The 15,875-nt window shown below is 46.6% G+C and overlaps 1 protein-coding gene across 1 annotated transcript in view; it reads left to right on the top strand.

The window, feature by feature from the left end:
• The window catches only part of LOC137439254 (testis-expressed protein 11-like), a 35,238-nt gene extending 20,376 nt beyond the window's left edge, over nt 1-14,862 (top strand). The window contains exons 8-10 of the mRNA XM_078767977.1: nt 9,788-9,838; nt 10,807-10,847; nt 14,633-14,862. Of these exons, the coding sequence (XP_078624103.1) occupies nt 9,788-9,838; nt 10,807-10,847; nt 14,633-14,862 (322 nt within the window). The remainder of the gene's footprint in view (nt 1-9,787; nt 9,839-10,806; nt 10,848-14,632) is intronic.
• The last annotated feature ends 1,013 nt before the right edge of the window (nt 14,863-15,875 follow it).

Raw genomic sequence — 15,875 nt, 5'->3', positions numbered from 1 at the left:
GTCAAGCACAGAAAATACTTTGGCTCCAGGGATTTGAGCTAAAACTTCCTGAACAGTTCTCATTGGGTAGTGCTCACGTTTTGTGCACTTGTTTAAGTCTTTGGGGTCTATACAGATGCGGACTTTGCCGTTGCGAAGAGCTACTACCATGGAACTCACCCACTCAGTCGGTCGTTCTACCTTCGCGATGTGACCTTCGGTGACCATCTCTTGTAGCTTGTCAACTATTTGCTCTCTCAATGCTGCAGGCTGTCTGCGAGGAGCGTGAACTACTCCCTGTGACCCTTCTACAAGCTTGATCCGATAAGTTCCGGGAAGAGTTCCAGTTGTCTTGGCAACTTCTGGAAACTCAGAGATTACTGCTTCCTGAGACACATTGACTAGAGGCTGAACAAGAGACAACTTATCGAGCTTGACAATGAGGCCTAGGGCTTCCGAGGTAGCGCCTGACATTACATTCTCCTGATCGAGGTCAATGACCTCAAAACTGGCTCTAACGGTCTTGTTTTTGTGAGAGAGAGGGAGTGTCACGGTACCGACAGGATGGATAGTATGGTTCGAGTATGTTTTAAGAACTTTATGCGACGATTGTAGATCGCCTGCGAGGTGCTGGACTAACTGGTAGTCGTTGAGTGTTAGTGTGTTGCACCTTGCACCCGTGTCAATCCGGAACCGAGTCGGCTGACCCAGCAACGTGACGGTCTGTGCCCACTTGTCATGAGCAGCCGTATTGATGCTTGGTTGTAGAGCGGAGATCCTTAAAATTTCAGATTCCTTGACGAGTTCTTGAGGAAGATCTACATGATCTAGACTGGTCTCCTCATCAAGGGACTTTAGGTCGCGCAGTCTCTTCCGACACGCCGCAAACCAGTGACCAGGCTTCTTGCAGTAGGAGCAGCTAGAATTAATTGCTGGACACTTGGCTTGCCTGTGCACTGACTGGCCACATTTGCTGCAGGGACCGTCATTCCGAAACCGATTCTCAGCTTTGAACAGCTCGGTGGCTTGTGTATGCCTATCAGGCTTGCTCTTACAACGTTGAGTCTGGTGCTGAGTTCGTTCGTTTTCAGATCTGAGGGCTGAGATGAGAGCATCTTCATCTCGGACTATTCTCATATGTTTCTGCGAGAGCTCTAGCTGTTGGCCAATTTCTATAGCTTTAGCTAGTGAGAGCTCCTCACCCCTATCGAGTAATTTCTCTTGGACCCTCTTATCATGGCTGCCATCAATGATGCAATCGACGATTATGTCGTCTGGGTCTTGGTAATCGCAATCCATGAGAATTATCCTCAGATCTTTTATGAAATGATCAAAAGACTCACCACTCCGCTGGCGCCTTTGTTTCAGTCGGTGTCTGGCAACTCTTTTGTTCTTTCTGGGCTGCACATAGTTCTGGAATTTGTTCAGCACTTCCTGCGGGTCGTCTTTCTCTCCTTCCTCCCAAGATAGAGTTTGGTAGATTTGACGACCTTGTTCGCCGATCCACGTTCCGAGCCATCCTGCTTGACGAGGCTTCGTTATGTCTGCGAGCGGCCCTGACAAGACAAAACTGACGTGATTTCTGAACCGGCAAAACTCCTGGTAGAGATCCAGACTCTCCCAGTCGATCGAGGGATGATCAAAGTTCGGAGATGCCATATTTATGGAGACGAATGGCGGCTTATGGCGTGAATATCAACGAACTTCTGACACCATGTAACGAACTCAAGCAGACTCCATCGTGCCGGAAGCGGAAAGCGCGTTTATTGACGCGGTGATGATTCACTCGTGTCTGACGAATCAGCGCGTCCGATAAACCACAACAACAATGCAAATACAAGTCAGAATAATACGTTGCACTTTGACATACAGAATAACACATCTTTCTGCCGTGACTCCTCTCGGGGCTCGGAGGTACACCGTGACCAGGGGGTTTGGGGAGGAGCACGTAACACTTGGTAATCTCCTCATCCCTATATACACCAGAATTAGGATTGGACACCTCAGGGACACTTGCAGGTAACATGAAAGTTAAGGTACCAATGTGGTCCATGTTACTCAACTGATAACATACCTCATATACTGATCAAATCCATACTGTTTCTTTACGCATTGCCTCACTGTCCCTGACATGGTGACCTTTGTACTTGAAGCCCTCAGAATGTATATGCTTAGGTACTTTGGCAGGTAAAGTCATGTACTTTGTACCAGTGTGTGTATCCTTAATGGTGTTAACAGGCAGATTTCGATGTGTGTATCCAGCACTTAAAAAAAAATTATTAACTTATTTTTAAAACCAACACTTAACAGATTGTGACAGGTGCTGGCAAAACAAACGCCAATAATAATCAATTTAAAGTCTCGGGCACTGACAACATGCATTGGACCTCATGTCACACTCAACATTTACATGGAATGTTTTGTAACGAGCTTGTCGATGCGTCGACGACAACCAATCACATGGCTTGTTACGAAGGAGGATTGTGGGATCCCACAGATGGCGTGTTTAAAAAATTGACATTCGTCCTACAAAAATAACTTGAGTAAACCACTTTAATTTATCATGTTTCCATAAAAAATTAATGTTTGGCCAGTACAACGTAATGGATAATAAACAAATGTATGTTTTAAACGTGTTCACATTAATTTTGATGTGATGGCACATCAAAATCGACAATGTTAAAACATGCTGTATTGACAAATGTAGTATTAGCCTGTATTAAATAATTAACGTTGAGCGTTCCATTTAGCTTTTTAGCGTTCCATTTAGTGGTGGGATGATGAAGTTGGAAAGAGGATTGACGAGAAGAGGAAGAAGTTCAAGGAGTGGCAGAAGGCGAAGGGTACGGGAGCAGAAACAGCAGAGCATGAAAGTTATAAGGCAGCCAGGAAGGCTGCAAAGAAAGAGGTAGCAAAGGCGCAGGAGGCATGTAGGAAAATGTTCGGAGAACGCTTGGATTCGGAAGAGGGTCAGAAAGCAGTATTCAGGATTGCAAAGCAGATAGCGAAAGAGAGGTGTGATGTGATGGGGGTGAGTTGCTTGAAGGATGAAGTGGGACAAATCGTTGTCGACCCAGATGGAATTAAAGGAAGATGGAAAAGATATATGGAAATACTGTTGAATACAGAGAATGAATGGGATGGCAACATAGAGAGTAACCCAGTTTTAGGACCGGCAGAGAAGATAACTGAGAAGGAAGTTGAGGAAGCGATAAAAGCAATGAAGGGTAGAAAAGCGGGAGGGCCGACGGGAGTTGTGGGAGATATGTTGAAGGCAGCAGGAAGTTGGGGTGTGAAGAGAATGACAGAGATCTGTAATCTGGTGGTGAAAGAAGGCCGCATTCCAGTGGATTGGGAACTGAGTACCCTCGTCCCTCTATACAAGGGGAAAGGTGACCCTCTGGAGTGTGGCTCGTACCGAGCAATAAAGTTATTGGAGCATGGAATAAAGGTATTGGAAAGGGTGTTGGAGAGGAGGATAGGGAAGAAAGTGAAGATCGACGAAATGCAGTTTTGATTTATGCCAGGAAGAGGAATGACAGACACGCTTTTCATTGTGAGGCAGTTGCAGGAGAAGTACATGGAGAAGAGGAAGAAGTTGTTTCTTGGGTTTGTTGATCTGGAGAAAGCATTCGATAGGGTTCCACGCAAAGTATTGACATGGGCATTGAGGAAGTTAGGAGTGGAGGAATGGTTGATCAGAGTAGTGATGGCAATGTACAAAAGAGTGCGCACAGCTGTAAGGACGAAGGACGGGAACAGTGGTGAGTTTGAGGTGAAGGTGGGAGTGCATCAGGGGTCGGTACTAAGTCCACTACTATTTGTAGCTGTGATGGAGGTGCTGGCTCAGAATGCAAAGGAGGGTTTACCATGGGAGTTGATGTATGCAGATGATCTGGTTTTGATTGCGGAAAGTATGGATGGACTGAAGGAAAAGATGAACAAGTGGAAGGAATGTATGGAGACAAAAGGTCTGAAGGTGAATATCGGAAAGACGAAGGTGATGGCAAGTGGTAAAGCATGTGGTGAGGTGGAAAGAACTGGGAAGTGGCCCTGTGCTGTGTGTAGGAAGGGTGTCGGACTGAACTCCATTAAATGTACAATGTGCGCTGAGTGGGTTCATCAAAAATGCAGTGGTCTGAGAGGGTCATTAACCAGTGTGGCCTACATTCAAATGTAAGGTGTGCACAGAGGGAGCTGCAGATGGAGGAAATGTTGAGTTGGATCTTGGAGACGGCGTGAAGCTGGAAGGTGTGAAAACATTTTGCTCCCTCGGAGACATGCTGAATGGAGAAGGTGGATCAGACTCGGCAACGGTTGCTGGAGTGTGATGTGCATGGAAGAAGTTTCGGGAACTGAGTGGCGTGCTGATGATGAGGGGAGTGTCGTTGAAGCTGAAGGGAAAGGTGTATGCTGCATGTGTGAGAAGTGTTATGATTTATGGGAGTGATACATGGGTAATGAATGTAGAGCAGCAACGAAGGTTGGAAAGGGTGGAAATGCGAATGGTTGGATGGATGTGCGGAGTATCGTTGAGAGAGAGGAAGACAAATGATGAATTGCGAAAGATGATGGGAATAGAGCCTGTGATTGATGCTGTGAAGAGGAACAGGTTGAGATGGTTTGGTCAGGTGTTGAGGAAGGATGAAAGTGACTGGTTGAGAAGAGTGATGGAAATGAATGTAGAAGGAAGTCGAGGACGGGGAAGACCGAGAAAGACTTGGCTAAAGATGGTGGAAGAAGAAATGCGGGCAAGGGGGTTAACAAGGAGAGATGCAGAAATTAGGGCAAAATGGAGGGGATTGTCATGGGGACCGCAAGGCTAACCCCTGCTCTAGTAGCGAAAATGGCCTTTAAAATGCATGTTGTGTTGTTGTTGTTCCATTTAGCTTTTTGGCGAATATGTAATTAAATATATTCGCTAAAATCAACTTTTATTTGTATTTGGCGAATTGGTGAACGACAGCTTAAACCAAGAATAAAGTGATTTCATAATGCTGTTAACATTTCATATGATTGCCTTCTTATTTGTCCATATCTGTCCTGCCGGTGTAGCAAGCACATACCTGAACTAGAATGGCACTAAGTAGCGAGTATACCTCCGCCTGGTTGGCCATATCACTCAATGGTGAAGAATCACTTTAAAAATTCTACTGGCTGGATCCGGATCCGGATCTTCACCAAAATTGAATCGATTCTTCCTTGTCACACACACAACCTGTCCAACAATTTTGTCCAAATCCGTCCATAACTTTTTGAGATATCCTGCTATGTATCGATTTTGGCCCTACCTCCCAATGGTGAAGAATCACTTAAAAAATTAAATAATTGTCATATCCGAATCAATATTGTTATGAATTTTGGGGTAGAGTGATATATAGATCAGGTAGATCTGTGTAGGTATCATGGTCCGATTGTCGTGAAGAAGAAGAACCATTTCGATGTACATAAGCAGGGACCTGTTTAGCCAGAATGTTGGATTAAGGTGTATCTTCGTCCCCATTACGAGGAATGGGGCATGTTAAGTAGTTATAGGGATTATGTTAACTACTACCTTGTTAGTCAAACCTCTGTGATCTATCCTTTGTCCTTTATGGTACTACACCAATAGACAAAAGACAGGCCCATTAGCACACACACTAACTAAATCTACCCCCCCTCACCCCCCACAATAAAACTCACCAGAAGAGTAGGGCAGGCAGGGAGCACCCACACATTGCGCCAGCATGGTGATAAAACATTGCTCAGGCAGGCTGAGGCCATGCCCACCTCGCGACGGATTGGTCAAGGGGGTTTGATGGGGAGATCACACCAATGGTCGGGAGGGCCAATCGGCACGCAGCTGAAGCCCAGAGGCCAGAAGGAGCCAGCTGATTGGCCAAGTGGAGATTATAAAAAGGGAGTGCGTCCGACATTTTCGCTCTCTCCGATCTCTCTGGCTCTGGCCCTTGCCTATTTCCCTTCACGCTGACATCTTCCTCTGCTTGTTGGGATCGGACTTTGGTGGAGGGATGAAGCGATCAGAGACGCCACCGGGGAATGTGCCGAATTTTGCAGGCGGAAACGACTCGCGACTTGCCGCTGCGGCGTGACGAGGCCTGGTGCGAACGCTGCAGCAGGAACAGGCGCAGCTAGGCCTGGTTCCCGCCAACACGCGTGTTTCGCGCACGCCGGCCAGGCCCATTCACAGAACCTGGCGAGACCCTCACAAGCTTTGCAGAGCTAAGTGCATGATCAATCACATGGTTTATTTTCATTTAAATTCTCCCTTGTGTTGTGTTATACGTCTGGTGTGGGAGCGCTCCAGATAGGAACCCTAGTTAGTAACCGGCGTGTTTTATTGTTATCGGCATCCGTGGTAATAAACCTGTTTATTTTTGTAAACTTTACAATCCGTTTTTCGTGTGAGTTTATTTCCTGCAGGATTGGAACTGCCGCGCGGGACCGACAGGTAAAAGCTTCCAGCTTCTTCTTCTTCTCTCTTCCCCCCATGCATGTATAGTGAAATCCGCTATTGAATAACTCCTCAAAGTAACGTTCGATTTGCTATCTGTGACGCTCCCGGTATTAACTGAGAGCAGTCACACGACAATATTCAGACCTTCACCAAAATTGAATCGTCCTTGTCAGACACCCAACCGGTCCACTAAGTTTCGTCCAAATGCGTCCACAACTTTTTGAGACTTTTTGAGATTTGAGATATCGTTTTTGGCCCCATCTCCCAATGTTGAAGAATCACTTAAATTCTAGTAGCTGGATCTAAATGCAGATCTTCACCAAAATCTAATCATTTCGTTCTTGTCACGTATGCTACATCTCTGCCCAAGTTCGTCCGAATTTCCGTCCACAACTTTTTGAGATATTTTGTTCACAAAAAACAGACTGGTGAAAACATAACCTCCATCCACCTTTGGTGGCAGAAGTAATAATAATTGATGCAAGTGACCTTGAGGACAAAGACAATATTGTTGTGGATATGAGAATGTTTTTTTATTTTATTGTTGTGGTAAAATGTTGTTGTAAAAGGTTGTTGTAAAATATCACCCCTCCTCCCTCCGTTTGTGGTTGTATAAAGGTCAAAGGGCGTTCCCGTAGTTAGTCCATAAAACATACATGCAGGACACGATATATCTTTTTTGACAGTTATATCCTTATTATGTGTATTAGTGTAAGGCTGTGTCTTCCATTAATTGAAATACTCCATTGCACCAGTGAAAGAGATAGATTCCCTTCATTCCCACTCCCAACACTTCCATTCCCCCCTTTCCGTCAATTGCAATTCGCATTGCCAACTGCATGTTGGGCGGTTTTCCCTTCATCCGCCATTGACCACGAGGCAGGGTTGGGGGAAGGAAGGCGGGTCCCCACCTCGTCAGAGAGGGGAGGAGTGAGCCGGCCCCACTCGACCAACCATGAACAAGGGGTTTGGCTTGAGAGGGCGGGGAGAGAACGTTTGGGGGAGGTTCGCAAAGGTTGAGGGGCGGGGCCTATATAACCCACGGCGGGGGTGTTCCCAGGAGAGATGCACTCTGAGTTGGTCTGAGTCGGTTGCCAGAGGGAGTTGGTGGTCAAGAGAGAGTCGTGAAGAGTCAGTCAGTGGAGTCGGTGGTCAGTTGGTTGCGGTGAGGAGTCGGTGGTGAGGAGTGAGAGAACCAAGAAAGAGTTGAGGGTTTGGACCAGACGAGTCGGACAAGGCCTGGCAAAGCACGCGACGTACACAGCAGCCAAAACAGCAGCGTGGGGCCTGGCCTGAACGGCGGCTGCTAAACGCGCCGGTTGTGCTGCGGGACCCCCTTGGACCTCCCTCTCCCTCCAGCCATCCACCTCCTGCCTTTCCACCCTTCTTGTATACGTGAGTTTGTTTTGTTTGTTCTGTCCCTGGGTATTTAATTAAGTCTGTAGGTAAGCTAGTATTTTCCCTGTGTCACCTGCATCTTATGTGTTGTAAATAAACTTGATTGCTCCTTTTTGCTTATGTGTGTAAATAGTAAATAAATTCAGTAGCATTTCCAACCTTTTTGTCTTCTTTTTCTTCTTCACATCCGTGTCGCCTTTGTCTTTTCCCTATTGACTAGCTGTGGTGCGATCCGGCCAAAGTCCTGGGTGAATCGGGTGAGTCAGGGATCCTGTAACGGTCGCGGTTGAATACACCACCGCTCGGTCATCATAACATCTAAACCGCGATCTGTAACAATATGTTGTTTTGATGGGGTTGGAAGGGTACAAAGATAAAGAAACTTTTTATCATGTTAATTAATCTCTTGGTCTCGTCATCCCTCCCTCTGTCCTGTGTTCTCTCTGAATGAAGGAGAATAAGGCGTACGTGATAAGGCAGTCCTGGTATCAGGGGCACATTGTTTCAGTTATTTATTACTAGCAGGGGCTACTCTGTGCTGCCGGGAGTGGGGACAGGAGGAGGGTGGAGTGGACAGAGGGATACACGGCGCTGCCTGGCTGGAGACTTTTTTTCCGGCAGAGGTTTAGGGCGTGTTGGATATTGACAAGCTTTGGATCTATTGGCCTCATGGTGGTTACCTTTTGCCTGCGGGCCGTCAGCAGCACTGCATGACCCCACATCTCACTATACACTTTATAGCGGCCTTTGGTGGCCTCAAAAGCCAACATGCGGTAGCTTGAAACCTTGCCCAGATTCTGACATTCACCCAAATTTTGAGTCCTCTTGGTTCTATGGTTCGACCGCGAAAGAATAACAAATAAACGCACAAAAGCATACAAGCACGTGAAAATATTTATAAGATTTGTTACAATTGCCGCGGTGTGGCTGGCTTCTTCCTTCTCTTTTCTCCTTGTAATAAATTCCCATTTTGAAACCTTGTGTGGTTGTCAGGAGTGGGCTCTATAGCACTTAAAAGATTGGTTTATTAATCCGTTAGACAAGTAGATTGGGTACATGCATAGGCGTCTCAACACGGAATGCCGACAAGCTTAGCTCAAAGAACCTGTCAGCTTTCTGACCCGATCATTGTGTTCGGAGATGACGATTCACCGGTGAACATGGAGATCATTATGTCCCATACCTTATTAGTCAGGCAGCTTAGCAGCATATTTATCGAAAATGGGGAACGGCTTGACAAAAGCGCCATTTTTATTTTGGTGGTCCATTAGACCATATGCAATAGATTTAGGACCGGAGGCAAGAAATATACAGTGTTCTTCACCTTTTTGTTGGACAAAAACCAAGGACAAAAACCAATTATGTATATATTTTCAACAAGGAGGCTAACTTTTATTTCATTACATGCAGTGTTATTTGTAAAACTTATGCATGCCTGCATAATAAATCTTACGCTTCCATGTAATAATAATTAGTAATATAATACCGAGTGTTTATACAAATGTGTTATACATGTGACTCGCGCACCTCTCATATATCTAACACGTACGCAACTACAAGGATGTAATGACAATATAGCTTCAGAACAGACAACATGTTGTTCAAGGTAATTTGTCCAGCAATTTATGTATTTACGATTTTAGTCTCTCCAATAGCTGATGATTTATTTGCATAAATGTATTGCTCGATATTATGCTGTGCGAGTCGTATTTGCGCAAAAGTCAAACACTGTATATGTCTTGCCTCCGGTCCTAATTCGATTACATATGGTCCAATGAAGCACTAAAATAAAAATGGTACTTTTGTAAAGTCGTTCCCCCCAAAATTGCTAAGCTGCCTAACTATATAGGTGTCTTAACGGTTAGTTGGAGACTAACCATAGTTGAAGACAACCACCTTAACAATAGTTATAACTTTCCACAATCAAATGCTTCTTTCTTTGTCTCCAAACAGTTGTTTACTGAGGTTAAAGATGACTGAAGATGATAAACCACAGGACCAAAGGTATTTTATACAATCCGTCTTAATCATTAGATTTTTTTTTAGGGTTCTCGATAAATACGGGACTTTCAAAATGATGTATGAATTCTAACGAGGCCTTTCACACAATGCTCTGTGTGTGCCTTTTCAGTGTGCAGCTTCTGCTTTCTGGGGCACTTTTAACCTGCCTTGTTGTGTTCCTCGATGCAAATTAAACTCACAAAAACCTTTGACATACGAGATACATCCGTGAATGAGAGGCGTCCAGTTTCTATCATTTCCTGTTTCTACAATTGAGCAGTGACACACACACACACACACACACACACACACACACACACACACACACACACACACACACACACACACACACACACACACACACACACACACACACACACATCTCCTTTTAGCAATAGATGCAGAAATCTGGTATAATTTATTTTGTGGTTGCAGAACCAAACAAACAAGATATTTATAACAGCCCCCGCACCTCCCTCTGCCCCAAACAATATGTTTAATAGTAAATATCATTTTAAAAGTTGATTTTAAACTTGCCCTATGCATTCATAAGCCCCAAATATGTCCTTCCCATTGGTATTCAGTAGCACCCAAACCAGATACGGTGTCTCCCTCTAATTCTTTCGTTATGCAGAGGCGTGCCCCAGCCTTCTCTCTAGGAACTTTCCAAAAATTTTTGGCTTGTTTTCGAAGCTCAGTGAGCCATGTTAGGTAACAATCCTTATTGCGCACGCACGCACAATAGAAGATCACATGACCCAAAGAACGCTATTTCTAGGAGTTTCTGCATATGTCCACTGAGACTTGTAGTGGATTACGTCATTTTGAAAGTCCCGTATTGCTGATGTAAAATGGTGAATAGTGCTGAATAGATTACAGAATTACTTGCTGAAGTTACAAAATACTGTAATGTTTTGCAATGCATGTTAACTAAAAATATATTAATCGGTGTAATATTTTTGTTTTGGCAGTGAAATACAAATTGAAATGTCTGTAAGATACTTAAAAACAGGTAAGGGATTTTGGTCATACTCATGAAATCTTACTCATGAAAATGTAGGATTATACATATATAAATGACATTTACTAAATGATAACGTTACTTTTGTGCTGAAAGGAGAACTCACAGATATTGTACTCCCCTCTGTGTTTTCTACTCTGGGTTAAAGTCCTGACCGAATAGAACCAAATTATAAACTGTCGTCATGGTGCTTTTCATGCACGACATGGAATGTAAGGTGCACTGTCTTTTTGAAGTGGACTTTAAAGCCAAATATCCTGTCTGTTAGCATTTACTAGTGGATTTTAATGATGCCATGGTGCTTTTCAAAGACTAGTTTGCCATTGTGACTGTAGACTGTTTCCACAGTGTTGGTTTGCCCGACAAGTCTTGAACACTTTTTTTTTTGCGGAGAACCAATCCTGGAAGGGCAGTTACTCTCTTAAAGAGTGCCACAGGGGTCTGGGCAGGAATTTGAATTTTGCCAGGTTGCTGGCACATTGTGTGCTTGTACTTTTGCAGAATTACAATATTCCTGCTTTGATTACTCTTGTTGTAATAATCAGAGATACAGCATTGTCTCAGAGCTGAGTTTAATCGTAATCGATCTCAGACAGCATTTAAAGGGAGAACCAGCAATCATAGTATTAGTATTACTACAGGTACATACAGATGATATCTATTCAAGCGAGCATGCAGCGCACAATGCAGAATCCTTACCATTCTACAGAAGCCCGGAGGTGCAATAAAATTACATGGCACAGAACTACCTTCTGCGCTGAACGGCAGTCTCTTTATAGGAGCCGCGTAGTGGCAATGAGTAGAATAACACCGGGTCGTAACTTAGATGACAATTTCACCACATACTCCCAATGTTTAAAACTTTACTAGCAGGCCATTGAACAGTAGGCACATATTGATAAACAGCAGATGGATATGTAGAAATGCGAAGAATAGAAATGCATCTTAAAGGATGTTACTGCCAGTCGAAACGCCCGGGGCATCGTCAATCCCGATTACGGGGTTACTGCAATTCAACTGCGCACTCATAGTCTGGTTAGCAATCAGTTTTTATATATATATATATATATATATATATATATATATATATATATATATATATATGTACCTGTAGTCTGTATGTACCTGTAGTAATACTAATATATATATATATATATATATATATATATATATATCCCAAATAAGAAGATATCGAACAAAGCAAGCAGTGCACACCCTGTGCGTCCCGGGAGAAGAGGGAGAGCCCGTTGGCGGAACCTTCGGACTGGACCCATCGAATTCCCCGCTAGAATTGAGATGAAACGTCGCAGTAGTCTTACAGTGGGGTTGCCGGGCACAGTAGCTAGGTCGGATAATTTGTGCTGTGGTGGAGAACGAATCGTCATTGCGTGGATGCACGGCTCATTTACAGGAAACAGATCCAGGCCTCCACGTCGGCCTCTACCTGTACTAAGCCACAGCGGATCATTCGTGATAACCAATCGCTGGCAGCGATGCACAATCGCAACCGAACAAGCAGGAGCCGCATGCAGTGAAGGACTGTCCTTGGGTCCATGTTGTCATGGAACGATAGCGAGAACAGGGGTACACATCGAGGGAGAGAGAGCAACGATATGAGCCATTCGGAGCCAATAGCTAATACCTCCCACGGCCGTCTAACGCAAACCAAAGTCAGAGTATTCGTATTAATAGACACACGGCCGCAGCCCCTCGCGACCAGGCCTCACTCGGCACATACGACGAATGTCCTCACGCACGTTAAAGTCAAACGTCAAAGATATCGTACTCGCGTAACATGGCGATTCATGAGAATCGCAGAGAATGTCGCCTACGGTGAGGCCCGCTCAGGCGGCCCACATTGTCACATCCGCAGCGAGGTCCCCCTCACCAGATCCCCACACCGGGCGATAAGTGAAGGCCCCACGAGGCCTCCATTCGTCTCGAACACTCAGATGGGCATGACGTGTCCCGTCCAGTAGCACAGCGCTCTGTGGATCGGTAATTACCTCAGACGGATCACGCACGGCATGCGATGTCACGTGTAACCTAAATTGTCCTCCGGAACCTAAATTAGGGTTAAGGTTACCGGCAGAATGGAGGACGAACAGAGGCCGCCCAGCTAGACCGATCGGGTCGGCTATACCGAATCGGCCCAGCTATACCGATCGAATCTTCTGCGTTGGGCTCAGACCTAGCTGGATCGCTCCACGCACTGACGGCGAAGTGACGCGCTGACGCCGTGGAATTCCGCATGACGCATGACACGAGGTGACGCACTGACGCCGTGGAGTTCCGCATGACACGCGACGCGAGGTGACACACCGACACCATGGACTCGCACGTGATGTCCTGGAATGATCCCCCTATCGACAAAACCGAAAGGATGTTCTCATCCTCATCCACCCCCTCCTCTGAGATTGCAGCTGCGCTAGCTCTGTGTACTGAAGTAGAGCGACCTTCCCTGTCTAGGTCAGAGGGAAAGTTATGCAGGCAACAACCGGACGAGGCGTCTCGCAGTCTCGATCCCGGCGCGAATGACTTGTAAACAAGCCAAGAGCTCTGTTCAAGGGCGAACAGTCGGGCGGCGCCACCGTGTCCATCACGGGAGGCAAGGGAGTCGGGCTCCGCGCTCAGTGTTATCGTCTCCTGGGTCACCGTGTACCCCGGATGCACTATAGTCCTAGCTAAGAACAGTATGTGGCCTCGTAGGTAGCTAGTCTGTACCACGAATGCACTTTGGTCCCAGCTGATAACGGCATGTGGCGTCGTAGATAGCTAGTCTGCACCCCGAATGCACTATGGTCCTAGCTGAGAACGGCATGTGGCCTCGTAGATAGCTAGTCTGTACCCCGAATGCTCAATGGTCCTAGCTGATAACGGTATGAGTCCTCGTTGATGCTAGACGGCTCGGGCGGGTAGCCTGTAGGAAGCGCCGCAAGTAACATTATGACACGCACGTATTGAGCTGGAGCGGTCAGTTTGAGTATGTCCGCAAACCGTGGAGTTACCAAGGTAGATGGAAACTCGGATAAACGAAACTCCGGTGACGGTGACGTCATCGATCGCACTCGAGAAGCATGCAATTACGTTAATGACGCCTTAGGGCAAACGCGTGATTTGAGAAGGCCATCGCTCTGGACCTTAAGACCCGCGGACTAGGACTGGACCGATGGTGCCGGGCACCGTGTATTGGGTCCTCAATGTCGATCGGATCGGGCGCGTGCGGGGCGGGGTTGACGGCGAATTCCCCATCATCGGATTCCCCGGGCTGAGCTCCAGCCGAGCGGTATCCCTGCACGGAGCAAATGACGCACCGAAATTATAGACTCGCGTCCAGTTGGCAGCAGCACTCGAGCGTGCTCGGGATTGGGTACCGAATACGAACCTTGTCGATGAGCGGGTCGTATTTACTCAGGCGAACCACGCGTTTGAGGAAAGCCGAAAATGTCGAACTCGGCCTGTCGAACCAGCGCTGAGCACGCCGAGTCGAGCGGGCAAGCACGCTGGGCAGCGATAAATTGCACATCCTGAAATAGCGTCTCGTTTGATAGATATCGGGGAGCGTTTGTCAGGAGTTAGATTCGGGAATAGCATCAACAGTTCGGTAGCCATTCCCGCCAACACACGAGCAGAGAGGGTGGTGTTCCCATCAATCTTCATTTCCGGCCGCCCATGCCGATGGTGGAAATCGTGTCGAAAGGTGGGCAAGACCGTTAGGCGGTCATCCGTATACATCATGCTATCAATAACTAGCTTCATACGACATTCCCCTTTAGTGCCCGAGTGCCTGGGAGACTATAAAGATCCCGCACGATGTCCTCAGAATCGGCCTTCCGTGCTGTCAGACGAGGCTCGCTGCCTGTCCTTTAATCGCTACAGAGATGACGGCGCTGGACAAGCTGCGCATCCGTGCAGTGTCGGGTCCTCTCGGGATGCCAATCGAGCCTCAAGCGTTGAGGCGATTCCGGCCAGCGGCGATCGCCGGCCTCGCATAGTAGTGCCGTGATGGGTGCAGCGCGCGGCTCGCGCATAGGAGGGATCGGGATCGCCGGCGTAGTGAGGCGCGACAGACATGGGAGTCGTGAGCACACGCGTGGAAAATCACATTTCGTGCCGGGCACGCAAATCTAGGAGGATTCTCTCAGAAGAAGCCGTTAGCGTTTCCCGCAACCGAGGCAGTCACAGCTAGACTCGTACCTTCGGCTCCGAGCATGTCCATCGACCCAACAGGGTTTCAGCTGCAGGACGTTTCCCAGTAGCATCGTTCTCCAGGCGTCTTGCCGAGTTCGTCACACCTGCCCCGGCGTTCGGGCCTCAGGTGAGCATTACGTGCTCAGACGACGTAGTTCATGAACAAAATGCTTGAGGGGTTCCAATGCATCCGGTCTCTTCGTGGCAGACTGGTAGCGAGGGTAGTTGGCTCTCCGTGGCTAGAGCTGGCTCGGCGGGTCCTCTGCTTGACGTTCTTCCCCGAAGAGGGGTAGTCGCAGGAGCATGGGCATCATCTTGATTCAGAACGATGTCAGGAGAGGATTACGATTAATTGTTGTCATAATCAGAGATACAACATTGTCTCAGAACTGAGTTTAATCATAATCGATCTCAGACAGCATCTAAAGGGAGAACCAGCAATCATAGTATTAGTATTACTACAGGTACATACAGGTACATATAGATGATATCTATTCAAGCGAGCATGCAGCACACAATGCAGAATCCTTACCATTCTACAGAAGCCTGGAGATGCAATAGAATTACATGGCACAGAACTACCTTCTGCGCTGAACGGCAGTCTCTTTATAGGAGCCGCGTAGTGGCAATGAGTAGAATAACACCAGGGTCGTAACTTAGATGACAATTTCACCACAACTCCTATGAAGGAAATGGAAAACCACGTAGTGGATCTTCCTTCAAATTCCTCCAGCAGCATGAGATTTACTGAGGAGCCCCATCAGCTGAGTGTTGTTCACAACACTGGACAAACTAAAGGCTCCTTGCATTGCTGGTTCTCATGCACTA

This window comes from Myxine glutinosa, chromosome 14 (genome assembly GCF_964187855.1).
Source record: "Myxine glutinosa chromosome 14, kmMyxGlut1.1, whole genome shotgun sequence".
Classification (NCBI taxonomy): Eukaryota; Metazoa; Chordata; class Myxini; order Myxiniformes; family Myxinidae; genus Myxine; species Myxine glutinosa.
The sequence above is the reverse complement of the archived record's forward strand: the minus strand, read 5'-3'. Positions and strand labels throughout refer to the sequence as shown.